At 40.5% G+C, this 26349-nt stretch overlaps 1 protein-coding gene across 1 annotated transcript; it reads left to right on the top strand.

Moving 5' to 3' along the window:
• Positions 1–923: 923 nt before the first annotated feature.
• Positions 924–24408, top strand: LOC126281778 (protein bric-a-brac 1-like). Its single transcript, XM_049980982.1, has 2 exons — positions 924–1094; positions 23749–24408. Exons 1-2 carry the CDS (start codon positions 924–926, stop codon positions 24406–24408), a joined length of 831 nt encoding a protein of 276 aa, XP_049836939.1.
• The last annotated feature ends 1941 nt before the right edge of the window (positions 24409–26349 follow it).

A 26349-nucleotide genomic window follows, 5' to 3' on the forward strand; every position in this document is an offset into this window, starting at 1 on the left:
GACACAAAGAGGTAGCGAACATCTCTCGTCGAATTCCGCATGTGTTCTCGCTCCAGCTGCATCTGTGGCACAGTAACTGTAGATGTGTATTCTTATTCCTGTGCTGGGAGCAAAACGTTTCCTTCTAAATTGCCACAACAACATAATTACTCTGTGAAATACTACAGAATTTGTCATTTCCAAACCGGCAGCTGCGGTATTGCGGTTCTAGGCGCTACCGTCCAGAACCGCGCGGCTCTTACAGTCGCATATTCGAATCGTGCCTCAGGCATGGATGTGTGTGATGTCGTTAGGTTAGTTAGGTTTAAGTAGTTCTAAGTCTAGGGGACTGATGACCTCAGCCGATTTTGCTTAAGTCCCATTTTGCTTAGAGCCATTTGAACTATTTTGTGTCATTTCTGCACATGTAGACTAAAAAACAAAATAAAACATCGATACCACATAATATCATAGAGGCCTCCACAGGGATGACGTTAAGAACGATACTAAGAAGACAGCACAGACTATATTACCGTTCCTCGATGGTCATTCGCTGTAATGTGTGATGTCAGCACTGTGCTGACGATGAGTCCTAACAGGACAATGAAGAAGGACAAATAAGAAAACTACATACAACGTCATTTAACTTATGATTTTGTTCACTTTGTGCCTGCTACAAATTTAGATAGTAAGTTGCTTAGTAAGTTTGTTAATTTCGAGCTTGAAAGTAAAATGTCTCATTTCCAACAGACATGCATACTGCACGGAAATTACAGTTACCACATGTGTTCTGAAAGGCATTGATATAGAGTATTGCAGAGACACATGTGCTTTGCAAAGTGCTAGCAACTGGCTGCTGGTGATGTAGAGAGTTGTGTCTGTGAGCTGCAGCTGAGTGGTAACTGGCTGCTGGTGATGCAGAGTAACGTGCCTGTGTGCTGCAGATGGGTGGTAAGCGGTTGTTGGTGCAGTGGGAGCGGTACGAGTCGGGTGTGCTGGCGCATCTACGGCGTTTGCTGGCAGCCGAGGCATTCGTCGACGTCACGCTTTGCTGCCAGGGCCACCGACTGCGCGCGCACCGCGTGCTCCTCTCCGCCTGCAGCCCCTACCTACAGGTCAGTGCTCTCTCTCTGCCTCTTTTCTTGACCTTTTACAGGAAAACTTCACTGTGTGATTTTATGTAGCTCACTAGAAACTAAAAGTGTGCCACATCATCATCATCATCATTTAAGACTGATTATGCCTTTCAGCGTTCAGTCTGGAGCATAGTCCCCCTTATAAAATTCCTCCATGATCCCCTATTCCGTGCTAACATTGGTGCCTCTTCTGATGTTAAGCCTATTACTTCAAAATCATTCTTAATCGAATCCACGTACCATCTCCTTGGTCTGCCCCGACTCCTCCTACCCTCCACTGCTGAACCCATGAGTCTCTTGGGTAATCTTGCTTCTCCCATGCTTATAACATGACCCCACCATCTAAGCCTATTCGCCCTGACTGCTACATCTATATTCATCCCAGTTTTTCTTTCATTTCCTCATTGTGGACACCCTCCTGGCATTGTTCCCATCTACTATTACCTGCAAGCATCCTAGCTACTTTCATATCCGTAACCTCAACCTTATTGATAAGGTACCCTGAATCCACCCAGCTTCCGCTCCCATACAACAAACTTGGTCCAAAAGATTGAACGGTGCACAGATAACTTAGTCTTGGTACTGACTTCCTTCTTGCAAAACAGAGTAGATCGTAGCTGAGCACTCACTGCATTAGCTTTGCTACACCTCGCTTCCAGTTCTTTCACTATGTTTCCATCCTGTGACAATATGCATCCTAAGTACTTGAAACATTCCACCTGTTCTAACTTAGTTCCTCCTATTTGGCACGCAATCCCTGTATATCTCTTTCCCACTGACCTTACTTTCGTTTTGGAGATGATAATCTTCATGCCATAGTCCTTACATTTCTGATCTAGCTCTGAAATATTACTTTGCAGACATTCAATAGAATCTGCCATCACAACTAAGTCATCTGCATATGCAAGACTGCTTATTTTGTGTTCAGCTATCTTAACCTCTCCCAGCCAGTCTATTGTTTTCAACATATGATCCATATATAATATGAACAACAGTGGAGACAGGTTGCAGCCTTGTCTTACTCCTCAAACTACTCTGAACCATGAACTCAATTTACCGTCAACTCTAACTGCTGCCTGACTATCCATGTAAAGACCTTTAAATGCTTGCAAAAGTTTGCCTCTTATTCCATAATCTCGTAGATTAGGCAATAACTTCCTCCTAGGAACCCGCTCATATGCCTTTTCTAGATCTATAAAGCATAGATACAATTCCCAGTTCCATTCATAACACTTCTCCATTATTTGCCGTAAGCTAAAGATCTGGTCCTGACAACCTCTAAGAGGCCTAAACCCACTCTGATTTTCATCCAATTGGTCCTCAACTAATACTCGCACTTTCCGTTCAACAATACCTGAGAAGATTTTACCCACAACGCTGATTAAAGAGACACCTCTCTAGTTGTTACAATCTTTTCTGTTTCCATGTTTAAAGATTGGTGTGATTACTGCTTTTGTCCAGTCTGATGGAACCTGTCCCGACTCCCAGGGCATTTCAATTATCCTGTGTAGCCATTTAAGACCTGACATTCCACTGTATTTGATGAGTTCCGACTTAATTTCATCCAACCAATTTGCTTTATGGCACTGCAATCGATTGACCATTTTCACCACATCCTCAAATGTGATCCTATTTCCATCCTTATTCCTATCCCATTGTACATCGAAATCTGAAATATTACTGATCGTATTTTAACCTACATTGAGCAACTCTTCAAAATATTCCCTCCATCTGCCCAAGGAATCCATAGGATTCACAAGCAGTTTTCCTGACCTGTCCAAAATACTTGTCATTTCCTTGTTACCTCCCTTTCGAAGACTGCTAATTACACTCCAAAGTGGTTTTCCAGCAGCTTGACCCAAAGTCTCCAACCTGTTTCCAAAGTCTTCTCACAATTTCTTCTTGGATGCTGTAATTATCTGTTTGGCTTTGTTTCTTTCTTCAACATAACTTTCTCTGTGTACCTGAGTTCTGGTATGTAGCCATTTTTTATATGCCGCCTTTTTCTTTTTACAGGCTGTCTTGACTGTATCATTCCACCAAGTTGTTTGCTTCATCCTACCTTTACACACTACTGTTCCAAGACATTCTTTATCCACTTCTAGTATTGTGTCCCTCTACCTTGTACATTCCTTTTCCAATGACTGTAATTGACTACATTCAACTAACTGGTACCTTTCTGAGATCATTGTTATGTACTTGTGCCTGATTTCGTTATCCTGAAGTTTCTCCACCCTTATCCTCCTACATATAGATCTGACCTCCTGCACTTTCGGCCTCACAATACCATTTCGCTGCAGATTAAATAATGATCAATGTCATCAAAGAATCCCCTAAATACGCGTGTGTCCCTCACAGCCTTCCTGAATTCCTGATCTGTTATTATATAGTCAATGACAGATCTGGTTTCCCTGCCTTCCCAAGTATACCGGTGAATGTTCTTATGTTTAAAAAAGGAGTTTGTGATTACTAAGCCCATACTGGCACAGAAATCCAAGAGTTGTTTCCCGTTCCTGTTGGCCTCCATATCCTCTCCAAATTTACCCATAACCTTTTCATACCCTTCTGTTCGATTTCCAATCTTGGCATTAAAATCACCCATGAGCAGAATACTGTCCCTGTCCCTTACTCTAACAACTACATCACTGAGTGCATCATAAAAACTATCTATCTTATCTTGATCTGTCCCTTCACAATGCGAATATACTGACACAATCCTAATTTTCATGCTAGACACTGTCAAATCCATCCACATCAGTCGTTCGTTTACATACCTTATTGCAACTACACTGGGTTCCATTTCTTTCCTGATGTAAAGCTCTACACCCCATTGTGCTATTCCTGCTTTGACTCCTGGCAGGTAGACCTTGTATTCCCCACTTCCTCTTCTTTCTCACCCCTTACCCGAATGTCGCTAACAGCTAAAACATCCAGCCCCATCTTACTTGCTGCTTCTGCCAGCTTTACCTTCTTCCCAGAGTAGCCCCCATTGATATTAATAGCCCCCCCCCCCCCACCATCTCATTACCATTTGTTTGCCGAGTCGTATCTTAGGAGTCCCTGGTTTGTCAGTTAGAGGTGGGACTCCGTCACCTCCAAAGGTCCGAGGCATTTTGCTCTGATTGTTGCCAGCATCATATTTAAAGTACCAGGGAAGCAGGTTTCTAGTCTTACTTGCCCCGAGTCCCATTGAGTTTTACCCCTAACGGTTGAGGGACTATCCGGTGGATTAGGCAGTCTTTGCCGTATGAGCACAACGGTGACCACGACTCAGAATATGTCCGAGATGCCCAGCCTTATTCCAATGTAACTGGTATCCCGACTGTCGGGACCACTTACTTGGCCACTCATGCGTTGCCCGTGGTTCATGAACTAGGACATGACTACAGGAACCCACACCATGAACCACTTGCACAACAAATCTAATCATTGGGCGGACTGCCCGACATGCCGCCAGCTCCAGATGAAGTCATATTGTACATTAGGATACTTTCTAGCCACGTTTCTTTGGGTGATGTAACTGTACGAAACTGTACAACTGAGTGAACCACATCTCTATCCTCTCGAGCGCTAGCCGCTTCGAGCTTTAAAGCCCTTCCATGGCCTTCACTATGACTCTCATGAAACCATTGAATCAGTATCCATTTAACCAAAGTAGGCAGCAATATTGTGGAATAATAAATTCTCAGTAGGCCATGATTCTGCAGATGTGAAATTCAGACAGATTCGCTAACATCAAATGCTATTTGTGAATGACAAACCTACTGTGTTTTTTGTATTATCATGAGAGTCCTCAGAATCTCAGCTTCAACCATTAGCCGTCCCACATGTGTTTCTCCTTTACTCTCTACTAACATGAGCTTACTCACAAAATGTGTGTCCAGAACCTTACAACAATACAACCCATAATCTGATGTTTATACTACTTGATACAGAGGTGTTACTTCCAACAGCTGTTCTCGCGGCTTCTGCCGGCTAATCACTCAACTGGAAAGTGATGCGCCAGTGTATCTGTGGACTATGCATGTCTGTGCTTATTACGCAAATAAAATATGCAAATACGTAGCAGCGACGTGCCGCCACTGATAGCTCAAATTCTTATCGACATAATCTTTTGATGACGATTTTCTTGAAAATTTTCGACGCGTACTCCATTTAAATTTTCCCCTGGTGTGATTCGATACTTTTGTCTAATGAACGCATAAGTTCATGGCTGAGGGTGGCGTTAAGATAAGTTAAAGTCTGGGTTGATAATACCCTCATTGAGCGTTCCAGCCAACAAAACGCATACCTCATTGATGTCATGACAGTGGTACCAGTGAATATAGCCGGAAGGCGAAAATCCCTCCCCTCTACCTCACAATTAGAATTTCTGGTGAGTGGTATTTTCAGCCTGCCAGGTTTCTACTTTTCATAGTCATTTGTCAACACAGTTTCTGGTGGGAAGATGAAGTACCGAAAATGCTTCTTGAAGTAACACAGTGTGGGAAAGATTTTCCTTTTGCAATTTGTCACATTCGTTCTCCCTAAAGAAGTCCTGGCTCCCCCTGTATGCATATCATTGCGTATCAGTGCGGTTGGACAGACAACAATACTGTCATGATGCTCTTCCCCTAATCCGCTAATGACGTAAGTACAGCAGGTTCCCACATCCGAAATCATAGTTCCTGGTCATTATTCACACCCATTTCCCTGCTACCACCCTTTCACTGGATTCTGGTGAATGAGGCAACACTGAAATTTCGTGCGAAGTACTGCTATATGTAAGGCCACTGCCATTTATGCCTTTGCCAACTTAACCATAAGGGAAATTAACGCTAAAATGAAATATCAGTAACTAACGATTATGTTCATAAATTAATGGGAAAAATTTGGTCACCTGAAATACAAGCAAACGCAGTGAGAGAATTTGTGTGGAGTCTAGGATATGGCAGTGAAAGTGTTTTATTGTCAGAAGATGTTTAATAAATGGCCCCATACAGACATGTGGTCCAGTGACGAATGAAAGATTTCGGAATTGTGCAGGAAATTACCAAAAGCGATACTGGGAGTAATTGATAGTGGACTGTGGAAAGATAGAGTTTGCTTAAAAGGGTACAGTGGACAGAAGCAATCCTTGGCGGCAATATTGCAACAGAATCACATACAAATTAGACGTCTTGATCAGCTAGAGACAAGGGTATCGATGGACAAGGGAGATACAGTCGATATATTTGAAGAAATAGTTATCAAAAAGGAAACTATGGGAAACAGTATATTTACAATAATTTACTGCAACACAGAGCTATGTGTGAAACAAGACGAGCCGCAGAAAAGTGAACAGACTGGATAAGGTCACCTACCATGATGCATAATGAGTAGCGGTGAACATAAAAAATGGCCCCAGCAATGACGCTAATGCAACACGAATGCATCAGAGAGATTGAACTTCAGACATGGAGATGGGTGGTATCAGGTCAGCAGCCAAAGTGCCATCGTCAAAGTCAACACAGAAACAAAAGAGGAGAGAGAGAGTCCGACAAACACAGTCACAGACGTTATGATTGGTGGGAGGCAGGATCGTTGCAAACCCAAGTTTCAGAGACAGGAGAGAGTGTGTAAAAAGCAGCCAGCAAGAAATGAGTGGTAGGGTTATGAGAAACAAATACGACTAACTGGGTGTTTTGTTGACAGATCTCTCAAAGGTGAAGGTTCAAGGTTATTGTGTTGGCAGATCTCACCAAATAGTCTTTGTACTGATGTGTCAGATCTCCGTCAAGGACAGTGGTCAGCTGTTCCTTGGTCGAAGTCCTGTGGGAGTTATCCTCCTTGAAGCTCAGGTCTCTTATTTGCCTTGATCGAAGTCTTCACGCAGTTGTCCCATTTCAAGGCCAGTGGTCAAAGTCCTCTGTGGAACAAAGGCATATTATCTTCTACAAGTCTGTCACAGGGTCTAGCCACTTTGTCTCATATAAAATATCAAGTGTAATTATTGTGATCAGTCACTCTTATCAGCATTATTTGTTGGTTAATGAAAAGCCTGTCATAATTTACATCCTAATTACAATAATTTCTTGAACAAAACTAATAATATTCCCCACCACACCAAACATCAGACTGCTTCCTGAGTTGTTTTCTTTTCACCAGACAGAGTGTTAGTGACTAACTATCAAGCAGACAGTCTTCTCACATTCAATTTCTGCCTCTTTGGACACATGACATATGCCATCATGTCTTATGCAATTTTTTAATGCACTCTATGGCAAAGTTTTGAGCTACATGATTTTTCTGCAAGCAGTCCATCGACCAGTCTTCTTCCATCGCTATCTTCAGTTTTGTTACAATTCTGCTGATTTTTCATAAAATACCCACACTTTAACTACTAAGTGTAGTATAAATTAAATATAAAGAGATTAATTATTAAAAGAAAGGGTTAAAAATGGATAGCACAAAAAACTAATAACTGAAAAAAATAATGAACTAGACAGCAATAGCCAATATGAATTACACCAAAAATTCTAGATCATGAATTTCCCTATCATTATTTGTAAATTTCTTCATTCCCTGATATCACAGTTTAATATTTCAACTTCAAAAAATTGAAAGTTTCAAACACTATTCATTATGAAACACTGTACAAATTTTTTAACGTATCTATTTTTCACTTCAAACAGCCAGGAGTGTAATATAAATTATTTACTTCTAACTCACTAATATTTTCAAACATGTTGGAAGTGTTTTCGTTATGGAGCTTCTATATCATATCTTCCATTTACATAAATTAAAATTTTTTAAGATTAAAAATTTTCCTCTCACACCTCTATGTAGAGTCCTGTATGTTAAATTTTACTTACCATACATGATATTTAGGCAAGTGTACGATTCTGAATTTTAATATTGAATGTGACAAACAGCTTCAGTGTTCTTTTCTGGGCATATAACACATTCAATCTCCTAGACATATTTATGACACTCATAGGATAATTTTCGATAAAACTGAAGGGACTTACATTGACAATACTAGTCAATTGTGTGACTCTTAAAATCTAGGAAAGTATCATATGCTATCAGATAGTTATTTGGTGGAATTAGATTCCTCATTCATTGAGGGAAAAAGTTACTTTTCCATTCTTTATATAAATAGTCTGTAATTCGATGTGATAAAACAAGGAAACATCAACTGATTATTCTTCTTTTTTGAGTGGAAAGCAAATATGACGAAATAAGGCATATCAAATTCTGCAGGATTGTAGTTATTGGTGGTATGTATTTTAAACTTTCTCTTTCGATTAAATCCAAAATCTCTATGGTTTGTGGTTCAGTGAAAATATTGGATTCTTCGAATTTATAAGTCTTTCTTACTGTATCTCAAGTGAATATTCTGGCTCATATATAACCACAATGTCATAAATTTCCATTGGTTTCCACACAGTTTTACCTTGCTTATATAGTGTGGTCACAGATTCAACATTGGCTTCATTATGGTCAACCTGTCAGAAAACGGAATCGCCAGTTCCTGCAGACCATGTAAAAATGCAGTTGAATCCTTTTCCCAAATAATCTTTGTAAAATCCATCAAATATTTATGAAGGATAAATTACTTCACGTTTCTTACATTTTATCTTCCTGTTATTGAGTGTATGACCCTCTGTCACTCATTGGCATGAAATGAAGTCAAATGCATGACAGATGAAGAAATAAAAGAATGTTCCATTCTAGGAAAAATATTGTTTCCTTTCTCTCTCGTCATAAACACGAATGGCTTTGTCATGTATTTGTCAGGCAACTTTTTATTGGATTTTCTATCATATGTTGGATAATTTGTACCATCATCCCCTCTAATACTTAAGTTAATGTACAGCTTAGCATGTTTAGGATGAACTCAACAGGTGGCTATATTTATATTAATCTCTGTGGTCTTGTAAAGATTTAGGTTATTTTTAATCTTCTCATTCATAGGGAATGAGTGCAATTGATTGCTGTTTAATTTTTCCTTATTTATTAAAGGTAAAAATTTATTCAGCCATTTCTAAAATAAATGTTGCTATAGCACTATTGAAGTCAATTAAATTATCGTTTTCGTCAGTTATAGTTATTTCTAAATCCATAAGAGGATCAGAAATTTGAATATATACAGGATAATGTGTACATGATTTAATGGTTCACCAAATTCTGCATTAGGCTTGAATGAAGTGATAAGAGTTTCTCAAGAAAAATCTTCAGTATAACAATAGTTTGGTTTACCAGCTTTAGCAGGTCGATCACCAAATCCAAGTACACTTCCAATGCTATCTTTTATGTCTGTATATAATTTAATATCACTCTTAATAATTGGTTCAGATTCTAAGATAAGAATTCCAGAGTAATAATCAAACTATAAATATGGCAATCTCTAACCAAATTTTATTCAACATGGACTAATAGAACCAAGTGGTTGTGGGAAAAGACACTTATTATATTTTAACTCCAGTATGGTTGAACTTGAATAAAAACAATTACTAGTATGTTCAATCAAAAAGCTTAGATCACCCAAAATTCTTGGTATTCATAAAAATATGTAAAATATTGACGCTAAACTAATGAAAAACCTACCTTCATTGAAAATAATGATGACGCTATACCACAAGATGAATGGGAAGACAGTTCAGCTGTTATATTTGACAATTTCGTTCTTGAAAATCGAGATGTAATTAGAGAATATTTTGCTAGAAGCAGCCATGAGCAATTGACTGTTTCTATTTAGTTCAGTTTTATTAAAAATACAAAAACAATTAGTAAGTGATAGTAAAAATTAGTTCAATATTTTTGGTGAGAATGATATACATTATGAATTTGTTGGAGGCCATTTAAAGTTGTATGATTTCAGAGATAAATATAGTACATGTTGGAAATAGGACCAAATTTGTAGTATTACAATAGACACAACTAACAAGGAAACCTCCCCATCGCACCCCCTCATATTTAGTTATAAGTTGGCACAGTGGACAGGCCTTGAAAAACTGAACACAGATCAATCGAGACAACAGGAAGAAGTTGTGTGGAACTATGAAAAAAAGAAGCAAAATATACAAACTGAGTAGTCCATGCATAAGATAGGCAACATAAAGGAGAGTACAAGCTCAGGAGCGCCATGGTCCCTTGGTTAGCTTGGGTGGCTGTGGAGCGAAAGGTCCTTGGTTCAAGCCTTCCCTCGAGAGAAATTATGATCTGTCCGTTCGTTCATTGACGTCTCTGTTCACTGTGATAACTTTAGTGTCTGTGTTTTGCCACCGAACCGCGAAACCGTGCGATTTGTAGACGTAAAGACGTGCCTATCCAACGGGAATCGAAAACATTTGATCGGAAGGTCATAGGTCAACCGATTCCTCCACAGGAAAACACGTCTGATGTATTCTATACGACACTGGTGACGGCATGCGCATCACATGTCAGGAATATGTTGTCGACCCACCTAACTTGTACACTTGGCGAATGGGTAAAAAGATTCTTCTACCTTGCCCGATTTAGGTTTTCTTGTGGAAATGATAATCACTCCCAAAAAAGTGATGAAAACATAAGAGTTTGTCACATAAACTGCAACAAATTAATGCAACAATTTCATAGTCGCACAGTGCTCTGTCAAGACATATGGTTTTAACGTTTTCAAATTTTTCTGTGTGTAGACCGTGAAATCCTCCATATGTCCAAGTAAATCTGAACACGTCCTGGAATTTTGGAGAGTTGATTATGTGTGAGTGCCTTAACTTTGATAATTGACACACAATCACATAAACAATACTGCTCTGTGTACCTGTGCAGCTTCGCATAATAACTGTCTAAAAATAATAACAAAAATTTTCACTTGAGGGAAGTTTTGATCCCAGGACCTCTCATTCTGCAGCTGCTCACGCTAACCACAGGATCGCTACGCTCATTCACTTACATGGTCCTTAGTGTCGCCTATGTTGCACATGGACTACTCAGTTTGTATATTTTGCTTATTTTTTTTCATAGTTCCACACAACTTCTTCCTGTTTTCTCGAGTGATCTGTGTTCAGGTTTCAAGGCCTATCCACTGCGCCAACTTATAACTAAATCTGAGGGGGTGCGATGGGGAGTTTCACTTGTAAGACGCCTAAAGGAGAATAAATTTCTTAACTAACAAAAATTTTTGTTGTTGTTTTTATCGTCAGTAGACGTTTGCAAAATATGACCCAGAGAACTTTAAAAAAGATACAGGAACCATGAAAAGACGAACTTTAAAAAAATGGAAGAAACATCCTAGCAAAAAGTATGAAAACATTAAAAGAGAAAGAATCTCTTATTGACACAACGAGAGAAATAGGAGATAAAGTTTTGAACACTATTGAAAAAAGAGTTGATTCCTTATAAATATCACCACAGCTTGACAACATGCCAATTACAATTACAAATACAAGAAGTATTGATGAAACATGAATAAGATGTTGAAGATAGAACAGGTGAAAAAATAAAGGAGGGTGATGTTAAAAATAATCTATAAGCAAAAGAATTCTACAATACATAAACACAGTGAAGACAAAGTTTTTTTTATTAAGACTTGCTTGTGCATTTAAATTTCTAGGTACATTGCGAATAAAATTTAATGGAGACAGAGTAACATTTTTGTAATAGGACATATAAAGCTGCAAACAGAGAGGTGAGTCATATAACAGACAAGAGATTAATGTGGAAGTTATGCATAAAGAATGTGTTGTTGTTCATTTATCAAATTATGCAGATATTTTGTACCATACAGGATCATTATATTCTGAAAAGAATCCAAATAAAATTAAATCAAGTAGATTTATTGAATAGGAGAAAATCATAAAAGAAATTGTTGTTGTCTATTTCCATAAATTGATAGCATATTTAGAGTCCAGTATCGATGAATAAGCAGGTGAAGTTATAGTAAAAAAAATTACAGAAGAACCAGTTGAATTAACTGATAGATTAGCAGTAATCGATTAGGAAGAATTAGAAAGAAATACAACTTTTTTACTGAGAATATTGGAATAATCGCAATGCAAACAAATAAATTTAACGATTTGATTATTAATAATCCAAAAGAACCTCCATGCTTGATCAGAAATTTGAATAATTTACTATCTACATTTTGAAAAAAGAAATGGATGGAGAATAATTAGTAAACTGGTGTTTAAATAATTTACCAGTATGGGAATTCTATCTAGGAGGTTGTGCAGACTGCATAAGTTTTACTATCCTAAATGAAACATTAGCGCATGGTGATAAAGGCATATTGCCTATAGAAATAATAAAAATTTAGAAAAAAGACATGAAGTGGATAAAGAACGTCAACTAGCTGTAAGGGAAAGAATCCATGCTTCAGTTGGAGAAAAATTAGCTGCTACAACATTTACAGACATAACTTACGGAAATAGAAAATTAGGAATGGCCAATGATGACGATGCTGTGTAATCTAGCTGGTGTCTCTGAGGATACTTGTTTTGGTATAGCCGTCCTGCCTCACGAAAATTTCCATCTGAGTGGACATACACAAACCACACATTGACTTGTTCCCGACATAAATGCCGGACTATTCTTCTGCTTGCAGTACGCAGCGCCCATCATATAGCCTGCAACAAACAGGGAACAGACGGCACGTGGTCACAAGAAGTGTCATTCGTCAGTCCCATGTACCGTGCAACGATGCTGTGTGATCTGGCTGATGTCTTTGAGGATATTTATTTTGGTATAGCCGTCCTGCCTCACGACCATTCCCATCCGCGTGGCCATACACAAACACCAGATCAGTGTTTCCCGACATATATGTCAGAGTATTCTTTTGCTTACAGTATGTAGTGCCAATCATTGAGCCTGCAACACACAAGGAACAGACTGCTCGTGGTCAGAGGAAGTGTAATTCGCCAGTCCCATGTACCGTGCAACGATGCTGTGTGATCTGGCTGGTGTCTCTGAGGATACTTGTTTTGGTATAGCCGTCCTGCCTCACGACCATTTCCATCTGCGTTGACATACACAAACACCAAATCGACTTGATCCCGAAATAAATGCCATACTATTTTTCTGCTTACCGTATGCATCACCAAACATATAACATGCAACACACAAGGAAAAGACGGCACGTGGTCTGAGGAAGTGTCATTCGTCAGTCCCATGTACTGTGCAACGATGCTGTGTGATCTGGCTGGTGTCTCTGAGGATACTTGTTTTGGTATAGCCGTCCGGCCTCACTACCATTTCCATCTGTGTCGACATACATAACCATTACATCGACTTAATCCCGACATAATTGCCGGACTATTCTTCCGCTTACAGTACGCAGCGCCAAACATATAGCCTGCAACACACAAGGAACAGACGGCACGTGGTCAGAGGAAGTGTCATACATCAGTCCCATGAACCGTGCTACGTTGCTGTGCGATCTGGCTGCTGTCTCTGAGGATACTCATTTTGGTATAGCCAACCTGCCTCACGACCACTTCCATCTGCGTGGACATACACAAACACCACATCGACTTGTTCCCGACATAAATGCCGGACTATTGTTCTGCTTATAGAACGCAGCGCCAATCACATACCGTGCAACACAGAAGGAACAGACGGCACGTGGTCAGAGGAAGTGTCATTCGTCAGTCGCATGAATCGTGCTACGATGCTGTGTGGTCTGGCTGTTATCTTTGAGGATATTTATTTTGGTATTGCCGTCCTGCCTCACGACCATTCCCATCCGCGTGTACACACACAATTACCAGATCGGTGTTTCCCGACATAAATTTCAGAATATTCTTCTGCTTACAGTACACAGCGCCACTCATGGAGCCTGCAACACACAAGGAACAGACTGCACGTGGTCAGAGGAAGTGTCATTCGTCAGTCCCATGTACCGTGCAACAGTGCTGTGTGCTCTGGCTGGTGTCTCTGAGGATACTTGTTTTGGTATAGCCGTCCTGCCTCACGACCATTTCCATCTGCGTTGACATACACAAACACCAAATCGACTTGATCCCGAAATAAATGCCATACTATTTTTCTGCTTACCGTATGCATCACCAAACATATAACATGCAACACACAAGGAAAAGACGGCACGTGGTCTGAGGAAGTGTCATTCGTCAGTCCCATGTACCGTGCAACAGTGCTGTGTGCTCTGGCTGGTGTCTCTGAGGATACTTGTTTTGGTATAGCCGTCCTGCCTCACGACCATTTCCATCTGCGTTGACATACACAAACACCAAATCGACTTGATCCCGAAATAAATGCCATACTATTTTTCTGCTTACCGTATGCATCACCAAACATATAACATGCAACACACAAGGAAAAGACGGCACGTGGTCTGAGGAAGTGTCATTCGTCAGTCCCATGTACCGTGCAACAGTGCTGTGTGCTCTGGCTGGTGTCTCTAAGGATACTTGTTTTGGTATAGCCGTCCTGCCTCACGACCATTTCCATATGCGTGGACATACACAATCACCAGATCGGTGTCTCTCGACATTAATTTCAGACTATTCTTCTGCTTACAGTACGCAGCGCCAGTCATTGAGACTGCAACACACAAGGAACAGACTGCACGTGGTCAGAGGAAGTGTCATTCATCAGTCACATGTACCATGCAACGATGCTGTTTGATCTGGCTTGCGTCTTTGAAAATAATTGTTATGGTATAGCCGTCCGGCCTCAAGACTATTTCCATCAGCGTGAACATACACAACCATTACATTGACTTAATCCCAGCATAAATGCCGGACTATTCTTCTGCTTACAGTACGCATCGCAAATCATATAACATGCAACACACAAGGAACAGACGTCACGTGGTCAGAGGAAGTGTCATTCGTCAGTCCCATGTACCGTGCAACAGTGCTGTGTGCTCTGGCTGGTGTCTCTGAGGATACTTGTTTTGGTATTGCCGTCCTGCCTCACGACCAATTCCATCTGCGCGGACATACTCAAGTACCACATCGACTTGATCCCGACATAAATGCCGGACTATTCTTCTGCTTACAGTACGCATAGCCAATCATATAACTTACAACACACAAGAAACAGACGTCACGTGGTCAGAGGAAGTGTCATTCGTCAGTCCCATGTACCGTGCAACAGTGCTGTGTGATCTGGCTGGTGTCTCTGAGGATACTTGTTTTGGTATTGCCGACCTGCCTCACGACCAATTCCATCTGCGCGGACATACTGAAGTACCACATCGACTTGATCCCGACATAAATGCCGGACTATTCTTCTGCTTACAGTACGCATCGCCAATCACATAACATGCAACACACAAGGAACAGACGTCACGTGGTCAGAGGAAGTGTCATTCGTCAGTCCCATGTACCGTGCAACAGTGCTGTGTGCTCTGGCTGGTGTCTCTGAGGATACTTGTTTTGGTATTGCCGTCCTGCCTCACGACCAATTCCATCTGCGCGGACATACACAAGTACCACATCGACTTGATACCGACATAAATGCCGGACTATTCTTCTGCTTACAGTACGCATCGCCAATCATATAACATGCAACACACAAGGAACAGACGTCACGTGGTCAGAGGAAGTGTCATTCGTCAGTCCCATGTACCGTGCAACAGTGCTGTGTGCTCTGGCTGGTGTCTCTGAGGATACTTGTTTTGGTATTGCCGTCCTGCCTCACGACCAGTTCCATCTGCGCGGACATACACAAGTACCACATCGACTTGATACCGACATAAATGCCGGACTATTCTTCTGCTTACAGTACGCATCGCCAATCATATAACATGCAACACACAAGGAACAGACGTCACGTGGTCAGAGGAAGTGTCATTCGTCAGTCCCATGTACCGTGCAACAGTGCTGTGTGCTCTGGCTGGTGTCTCTGAGGATACTTGTTTTGGTATTGCCGTCCTGCCTCACGACCAATTCCATCTGCGCGGACATACACAAGTACCACATCGACTTGATACCGACATAAATGCCGGACTATTCTTCTGCTTACAGTACGCATCGCCAATCATATAACATGCAACACACAAGGAACAGACGTCACGTGGTCAGAGGAAGTGTCATTCGTCAGTCCCATGTACCGTGCAACAGTGCTGTGTGCTCTGGCTGGTGTCTCTGAGGATACCTGTTTTGGTATTGCCGTCCTGCCTCACGACCAATTCCATCTGCGCGGACATACACAAGTACCACATCGACTTGATACCGACATAAATGCCGGACTATTCTTCTGCTTACAGTACGCATCGCCAATCATATAACATGCAACACACAAGGAACAGACGTCACGTGGTCAGAGGAAGTGTCATTCGTCAGTCCCATGTACCGTGCAACAGTGCTGTGTGCTCTGGCTGGTGTCTCTGAGGATACTTGTTTTGGTATTGCCGTCCTGCCTCACGACCAGTTCCATCTGCGCGGACATACACAAGTACCACATCGACTTGATCCCGACATAAATGCCGGACTATTCTTCTGCTTACAGTACGCATCGCCAATCATATAACATGCAACACACAAGGAACAGACGTCACGTGGTCAGAGGAAGTGTCATTCGTCAGTCCCATGTACCGTGCAACAGTGCTGTGTGCTCTGGCTGGTGTCTCTGAGGATACTTGTTTTGGTATTGCCGTCCTGCCTCACGACCAATTCCATCTGCGCGGACATACACAAGTACCACATCGACTTGATACCGACATAAATGCCGGACTATTCTTCTGCTTACAGTACGCATCGCCAATCATATAACATGCAACACACAAGGAACAGACGTCACGTGGTCAGAGGAAGTGTCATTCGTCAGTCCCATGTACCGTGCAACAGTGCTGTGTGCTCTGGCTGGTGTCTCTGAGGATACTTGTTTTGGTATTGCCGTCCTGCCTCACGACCAATTCCATCTGCGCGGACATACACAAGTACCACATCGACTTGATACCGACATAAATGCCGGACTATTCTTCTGCTTACAGTACGCATCGCCAATCATATAGCCAGCAACACACAAGGAACAGACGTCACGTGGTCAGAGGAAGTGTCATTCGGCAGTCCCATGTACCGTGCAACAGTGCTGTGTGCTCTGGCTGGTGTCTCTGAGGATACTTGTTTTGGTATTGCCGTCCTGCCTCACGACCAGTTCCATCTGTGCGGACATACACAAGTACCACATCGACTTGATACCGACATAAATGCCGGACTATTCTTCTGCTTACAGTACGCATCGCCAATCATATAGCCATCAACACACAAGGAACAGACGTCACGATGTCAGAGGAAGTGTCATTCGTCAGTCCCATGAACTGTGCAATGATGCTGTGTGATCTGGCTGGTGTCTCTGAGGATACTTGTTTTGGTATAGCCGTCCTGCCTCACGACCATTTCCATCTGCGTTGACATACACAAACACCAAATCGACTTGATCCCGAAATAAATGCCATACTATTTTTCTGCTTACCGTATGCATCACCAAACATATAACATGCAACACACAAGGAAAAGACGGCACGTGGTCAGAGGAAGTGTCATTCGTCAGTCCCAGGAACTGTGCAATGATGCTGTGTGATCTGGCTGGTATCTATGAGGATACTTGTTTTGGTATAGCCGTCCTGCATCACGACCTTTTCCATCTGCGTGGACATACTCAAACACCACATCGACTTGATCCCGACATAAATGCCAGAGTATTCTTCTGCTTACAGTATGCAGCGTCAATTGTATAGCCTGCAACACACAAGGAACAGACGGCACGTGGTCAGAGGAAGTGTTATTCGTCAGTTCCATGTACCGTGCAACGATGCATTTCCAGATGCATGTTTATAGGACCTTTTTCCTTCCATTTCCATTTAGGAATCCTCCCTGGTTTCTGTCGGTTGTATTGAAGCCCTTATACAACAAACTAACAAATTCCAAGAACTTATACTTTTTCTTACTAAAGACAGAATTTGCACATTTTTTTGTTCCTTACACGTTTTTATGTTTCCAGAATCTTATACTAATTACGGAGTTTCTTTTGTATAAACAGAGTGATACCTCAGCTACTTCCACAAGTAAATTCATCTAAAAATGCTATTTAACTCAAAGAATTTTCATAATGTTAGTATTAAATTCACATTAGATGCAGTTTTTGCAAGTATTTAACACGTTGATGACTGAAATGCGTCTTCCTACACATATAAAGCCGTGCTTAACATAAATTTTAGAAATACATCTAGTCAGCTACCAGTGCCCTATTGAATATTCCAACATTAAAAGTGTAATGTATTTGATGGGATTAATATCTACATATTTTACTGATATAATATCACTTAATTTATGTATACGCACAGCATATTGTAAAGTTTTGATTTCAGTGTGCTTTTCCATAATTTATGTCTCTTGTGAGAAATTATAATAAATGTTGTAAAATCTCTGGCTGCAGGGACGTATGAATGTTGGTGTGAATCTATTTTTTTTTTCAATTCCAAAATTTTCTTTACAATGTCTTTAAGACGATGATGCCATTCACATTTTGTATTTTATCTAACATTATAGTTTATTTTGGGATTTTTGTATTTAGAGAGTCTTGGTTAAGGTTTTAGGACGTACATTGGGTACCAGAGGGATCCTTTTTGTTACTCTCCCAAATTCTCGGTTCTCGCATTGTGGAAAATACTTGGTGCAGGAAGGCTGTAATGGTAAAGATACGAGTTTAGTTCCTATGTATCAAATGTAGCTCTTATTTATCTCGTCCGTAATCAGTCGATTAAAAGTTACTACCATATAATCAAATAAATAGAAAGTGTTGCTATATCTCTTTATTATCTCGATTTGTTTCGACGTAATCTTCATTAGGCTTCATACCGACGTATTTCACTACAGTACACAACTTCCAACACACAGTACTTTAATTAATCTACTCTTTGATTTTACTCATTTTGAACTCATTTCCAAGCTAGTAGATCATAGTTAACGGTTTGCTCATGTCCATCTAGTCAATGATATGATACACAGGTGAATATACTTACTTGATACTGTAGTGCCTCACAGTTTCTACATTGACAACACAAGTATACACACACTCAAACCATAGAACAAATCAGTAACGTATAATAATAATAACAATATACTCATATTATTGTCTCTGTATAGCGATCATTAATACAGAATAATGATACTAATGATAACAGTAATAATAATGTACTCGTATTTTCGTCTCTAGTGTACCAATCACTAATACAGAATGGTAATAATAAATAAAATAATATGTTATCTGTAATGTACCTGAGTATAAGTTACTTACTAAGTCTAAATTTAATGTATTCATGTCCACAGAAGAACTTCTGTTATGCATATAAATCTAGTTATTTCAGGAACTGGGCAGGCAGGTTAACTTAACATAACGCCAGAGTTTAATCACAAAACTGCGGTGTTACTTGACCTCTAGAAAATATACAAGCTATCTTCAAATACGTCTGCATGAAGTTAACTGGCTTTGCATATATGTAAGTTGTATGGTACTATATTGTGTGAGAATTTATAGTGTCTGTGTTTCTACTAAGCTTAGACTTCCTACTGCTTACTTGATTCTATTTTTTAAAGTGCAAGGCCATTATTTTAATTTATTTTCATTATTTTGTTTTTACTGAATATGAATGTTTAGAGATTCACTTCATTCACTCGTCTAAACGGGTTTAGTGATGTCAGCGGCGCTTATAGTTGTGGTAAATAAGCTGTCACAGTTGTGTTTCTGAGACGCACTTAACACTGTCTGAAGACAGTTGGTCATAGTAGGATTGTATGTGAAACACGTTGTATCGCGCTGCCATTTCTGGTCTGCGATTGCTGTGAAAATGGCGGCTTCTCTATTTCAAAATACCAAAATTAAAAATTTAACTGAAAACACATGTGAGATTCCGCTGCAAACTGTAATTTTATGCACAGGGAACACCTTGAATAACCAGGGTTAAGTTCAGGATTGATTTAAATCAGGTATTTTGTGAATAACGCAACTATATATGCTGATTGCACACTTACTATAACTTCCATTTATCAGACGTAAATTGCCTTCTATGCCCTCACTATGTTGACGGCGCATCTACTTAAACTTAAATTTTTCAGGCACAAATTGCCTGCTATGCCTTAAAAATGAGAAAACCAATCTAAATTATCCTTCACTTAGAAAATCAGCGCAGTAGTCACTGATTTAGATAAACAGTTTCTTCATTTGCCACAGTTTCTCCATATGACACAGTCTATGTATACCATCCACTTTATTGACATAAGATTCTTGGCTGCTTTTACCGTGACAGTTTTTCATTTCACCCTCCGCCCATCTGTCTCCAGTAAGTATCCAAACAGTTAATAACTTTCAACTTGACGTAGTTACAGGTCTCCATTAAATAACTCCCGATCTCTTCGGTTATTCTCTTTTTTCTTGAGATCTTCTACATAAATGTGACACAATTTCTTGTCCCATACGTCCACCCGTCTGTCTTCTTTCTTGAACCGCCTCAACTACCTCCGAATACCTTATGCACTTAATTTGAGACTAAAAGCTAACCAATACATCTTACCACGACATCTATGCTCTGTCTCTAGCGCATATTTCATTACATCGAACAGTTCTCAAAATAAAATTCAATCATCTACTGTTTCAATATTTTTTTCGAATTCTTCTGGACAAATCACAGTCTATACATTGCTACAAAATATTTTTTTCCTTGCTCAATCCATAACAGTCCCTTCACTAACATATTTGCTTCAACTTCTGTACACCAACAACTATATCACCACTCCTGCATCAATTACAAAACATATCATTAATTTTGAACTAACGGTCATAATACTTGATTACATACATTCAGTTAACTATTAGTACACAAAAGTACAATAGAATGAATAGATTTACGGATGAAGTTCCATAAATATAGATACATTCTCCATATTTTACGCCTGTACTCCAATCTCAGTAGTAACAACTCTCGCACGCAAACATTGCCGTAGTTTGTCAGCATATGAATACATAAAACGTAAACCAATAAAATATTGCTGTAATTTCCATTCTTCTTATCATCTTCCCTCAATAAATTATATTTTAGTTGCTAATGGGCCCTATTTAATTTTTTCCCGCGACCTACTGGTTTCACCTGTTCAGTCAGTGAATCATTAATTTGTCTTTTAGTACATATGCTGACACTTTGGCTTGTCAGTAGGTAACTTCAGCAATGCTTTGACCTTCTTCCTCTCCCAGCTTGCCGCCCGCGGTGGTCTAGCGGTTTTAGGCGCACAGTCCGGAACCGTGCGACTGCTACGGTCGCAGGTTCGAATCCTGCCTCGGGCAGGGATGTGTGTGATGTCCTTGGGTTAGTTAGGATTAAGTAGTTCTAGGGGACTGATGACCTAAGATGTTAAGTCCCATAGTGCTCAGAGCCATTTGAACCATTGTTCCAGCGTGATTAACAAATAAAAGAGTTTTGCGCATGCTAGTAATGCTTCTTTCTTCTTAATAAACAATTTCATTTCGCAAACAGCAACGAACACAGCAGTGAAAATATGTGATGTCTTGCATCTTCAGATATGTGTATCTGAAATTAAATTTTCTGCTCTTACTAGTCTCTCCACTTTTGTCTCTCTTGCTCGTCCCTGCCACATGTGCTTCTCCTTCTCTTCGTCTTCTTTCTTCTCTGTTTCCCCTTAACTGACATATCCCTTCAGCTAAAAACCCCTCCTTCTCTTCTGTCGATGCCAGTTTATTCTGTGGAAGCCTTTTCGTTTCTGCATAATTATCGCCATCTATCCATTGAACTAGCTTCCTACGTTCAAGCATTTATCTCTCTCTACAATTTTTACCCCCGCTCCCCGTCCCCTCCTACCTTTCCTCCATTACGAAATCGATGATTCCTTAATGGCTCAAGATGTGTTGTATCAACTAAGTCTTTCTTTTAGTAATGTTGTGCCATAAATCACGTTTTTGCCCAGATCGATTCGGCACCCCATCATTTGGTATTCGATCTATCCATTTAATGCTCAGCATTCTTCTCTATCACCATATTTCAGAAGCTTCTTTATACCATGCGCTGAACACGGTGAGCTGCACTTAATTATTTATTTGCGAAACTGGGATTCGGGCTACACCCATCGTTAGTGGTATGTATCTCAGTAGGTTGGCAGTGCTAACAAAACTCATCCTCTACGAAATGTCAAATACGATGGAGAAGGGTAGATTTGAGGGCAAGTGACCCAGATACGGTATCGACCGAGTCGAAAGTTTGAATCGAAAATCGTTGTGATATCTCTGATAGTGTACCTATTCAACTGCAAACTCCTTGCTTTTCCTACTTTGGGAGGAGTTTTTGTAGGCCAAAAGAAGAAAAAATATCCACTAAACAAGTTCATACCTTAAAGGTTATGAGCTTTTGCTCATCTTCGATAGTCTTCTAATGAAAAGGTACTCATAGCTCCAAAACGCTCCCAGCTCCGGTTACAGATATACCGAAGTCATCTGTGGGTTCCCACCTGTGACGAAGTTTTTCATCTTTCTGTGTGTTAATTCGACTGTAGTTTCTGTTTTGTGAATTCTCCTTGTTTCCAATGTGCAAACTGAAATAACGTTACGTAATGTTGGAGTAAAGTTACCAGATGATGTTGTGAATACAAAGACCAATATGTAACCTATACAACAGAAAACTTAAGTTTTGAGTACATTAATATAAAACCAGGGTGGGACCTTACAAGTGCTCATTAAATGATTTAGAAAGGGGTCTCAAAGACTTGCAACACGGCTGCGATCTAGCAGTAAATACATTGTTTGAGAGTATGTGTGTACTGTGTAATGACTTGTCTGAAAAGCCTTATGATAGTAATTATAATTACAATTAATAATGTAATATAATTTTAACACCATGAATCATAATCCGAGTTCAGAGCTTTTCCTCCATTGTTTTTCGAGTTACAGGTTGAAGTGTAGAGCAGAAAGCATGCATCTTTACCTTACCTCCATTTTAATCCGAACACTTATCTATTTGTTTTCTGTTTTTGTTGGTGATCCTTCGTTCTCTTAAATATTGTTTATTACTTCTATGTTTATGAGAATTCCAGACATCTTGCGCCTAGCTAATTTTGCTCTGCTTTTACTAGAGCTACATTTTCTATGAAATCCCGTTGATTTTATGTTAAGTCTTGATTATATTATGAAGCCTAACGTTGGACTGCCTTTCAGGCACCTTTAGTTTACCAAAAACCAAACTGATCGTCAAGTAACAGCTCGTATATTTTATATTTTGTTTTCAGTATTTTTTTTCTCCTTGATGCTATAGCAAAAATGTAGAGATCCCAGCTGCTACACTGTCACTGTGGAAAGTATACATATTTGTTCCTTTTTTGTGTTTAAATGGCTGCATTTATTGTTTTCCATCAGATGCAAGGTCTGAAGAGTTCATGGTCAAAGAAACAGCACGGCAATAAGTGAGATGTCGCTATGCCCAATGCTAAATAGCTACTAACCCATGATCACATGTTACACTTGTGGCTTTTAGAGGAATTACAGTTAGTGACAAGTAGCACATAGAAAGGTTATGATATAAAAATAATGAGAAAGGCGTAAGTAGGTTTTTCCTTTCATTGTGAAAAATTCATCTGCGTATTTTTCTAAGTGCTTGGATGTTGACTAAGGTGTCACTTGTTACTTTTTTATGCTGATGCAGCCAGTGTTGGTTGTGTTGCAGCGCATGCTGATAGAGCACCCGTGCGGCGTGGGCGAATCAGTGACTGTGATTCTGCACGGCATCAGTCACGAGGATATGCGCCGCCTGCTGGACCTCATATACACCGGAAGCACGGAGGTGCCGAGCAGTGACCTGTCGCGCTTCCTGTGCACCGCTAAGGAGCTCGATGTCAGCCTGCTGCGGTCGGCCGCACTGCGGATTTGTGACGTCGCCGCCTCACCAGCCGCAGAACCCGGCAGAAGACCCACTGCCGGCACTATCCCCTCTGTGCCCTCATCGCTGCCGAAAACGTCGTCTGACTCGGCAGTGTCGTCTGCAAAGGAGAGTTCCCTGCCACGCAGCCAGTTGCAGCTCATGGCCCCACAAATTCATGATACTGATTCTACGGACCACTGGCAACAGGCGCCACCTACAGGTCCGCCTGTACAACTTCCGGTGTGTCGGAGCCCTCTGATGCGCTCGTCCTCGCCACCCACAACTACCCACAGCTCTACCCAGGCTGCTGCACAGTCCGCGATGCAGATCCACCGCCACTTCTACAGCCTGCAACCCACTGTTACCTTCGTGAGCAAGTCGCCGTTGACAGCGAGTATGAGCCGGCACACCCAACCCTGGATACCACAAAATGGTAACCTAGAACAGGTGTGGTCCTTCACCTGAACATTCACACTTCGATTACCAGTGCTAGTCTGGGGGTACAAAAAGGTCTTGGAATCACTGTAACCACTGAAAACAACCCTTAATTAATTGTTCACGTTTATCCTTTTACCATCATCCATCAATTAACAGCTCCAGTTTCCAGGGCTCTGTCTGCCAGCAACTTCCATATCTTCCTATCAAGACGAAGACTATTGTTCATGACGTCATCCTTTGATCCTGCTGTCAATGCAGTGTCCACCTTTATCTATATCTATATACAATATCTGCAAATCACTGCAAAAACAATGACGCAGAGTACTTCCCACTGGATCAGTTACTGCGACCCTTCCCAGTCTATTCACATATGGAGCTTGGTAAGAAGGACGGTTTTGAACACCTTTGTACATGTCGTAATTAGTTTACTGTTGTCCTCACGATGTCTACAGTAGCAATACACGCGTGGTTAGTATATTTCGACCTTTATCAGTTAAGGCTGCATCTCGAGACTCAGTAAGTAGGCTTCCTCAGAATAGTTTGCGTCAATCTTGATGTGTCTATCACTCCACTTTCTTTAGCATCTCCGTCACATTCTACCATGAATCGAACCAACCTGAGACAATTTTTGCCGTCCTTCTAAGCATGAATTTAGTATCCCCTGTTGATCTATTTAGTATGGGTCCTATAAGGCATGTCTGTAGGTAGTTGCGTGTCACCCTGAAAACAGTCTAGCAAACTGAAGGAATTGTACTACCATGTACGAAATAAAACCTTTGACAGATGAAGCAAATAGTACTAGAAAACAAACTATCATAGGCAAAGAGGTATTCCTGGCTAATAGAAGCCTGTTACAGCATTCTATGGAAGTGAATTATGGAAATGTGGAAAAATCGAAAAGAGGAAACTCAAAGCGTTTGATATCTGATTCTATGCATAGATGTTGAAAATTAGACTGGTAAAAAAGAATTAAAGGGATTCTGTGCAGAATCGGCAATGAAAGAAATATATAAAAGACACTGTCAAGACGAAGGAGTGATAGAATTATGAAACATGTGTTAAGATATCAGGGAATGTCTATGGAAGTGAATTATGAAATATGGAAAAATCAACAAAAAGAGAATCAAGGTGGACTCCCCAGAGACATATACTAGAGATTTCAAAGGTACCTCAAGAAAAAACGTCTGTTATATCTCCTCTATAGAAAATATGGGAACTGTTACTACCCATCTATTTGTGGCGTATCAATGCAAGGTAGACAGAGCTCGGAGTGTTACTCCCATTCCCCTAACCAAAATGTTCAAGGTGCAGTCTACCACTGAAATCGAAGCTGCGCCAGCGAGATTTACTTCAGACGTTGGGAAACCTCTTGTGTCAAAGGGAAGAAAATGCTGAACAGTTAGGGTCTAGTAATTGAAAGGAACATCAGGTCTCATGATTAAAATGATATTCTGGCAACTGCTGAGGTAACAGTGCAACCAATTGCGGATTTTAGTAAATGATGGAACAAGCACTTCCAGTACAAAGTCACACCCATATAATTCTTGTGACTGGCAGAGAAGATTGAGATTGGTAATAATGCTGGCCCATTACTGGTGCAGGGCCAAGTTAGACATGCACAATGAAACCACTGGTGACATGAAGCACTGCCAAATTTCTCACTCCACTCACCCCATACTCCTATGATGTAATAGGCCAGTTGCCCGAAATAGAAAATAGGGAGAAATTCGTAGACACAAGATGACAGACAGTCAATTCTCCTGAGTATAAAATCGAAAATGGCGGACATAGGCCACTAATCATACTAGGTTTTCTCTAGCAATATGAATCAGAATTCAAGATTACGATCCAAAATTTAAGACCATGGGATAATGGTGCAGAATTCATGGTTTCTAGGTCATTTGTACTAAGAATAGAATCCAAGACGGCGAATCAAGGTGGTCATTTGTCCTAGAGGGTTTTCCCTAG

The sequence above is a fragment of the Schistocerca gregaria genome, chromosome 7 (genome assembly GCF_023897955.1).
Source record: "Schistocerca gregaria isolate iqSchGreg1 chromosome 7, iqSchGreg1.2, whole genome shotgun sequence".
In the NCBI taxonomy this organism is placed as follows: domain Eukaryota; kingdom Metazoa; phylum Arthropoda; class Insecta; order Orthoptera; family Acrididae; genus Schistocerca; species Schistocerca gregaria.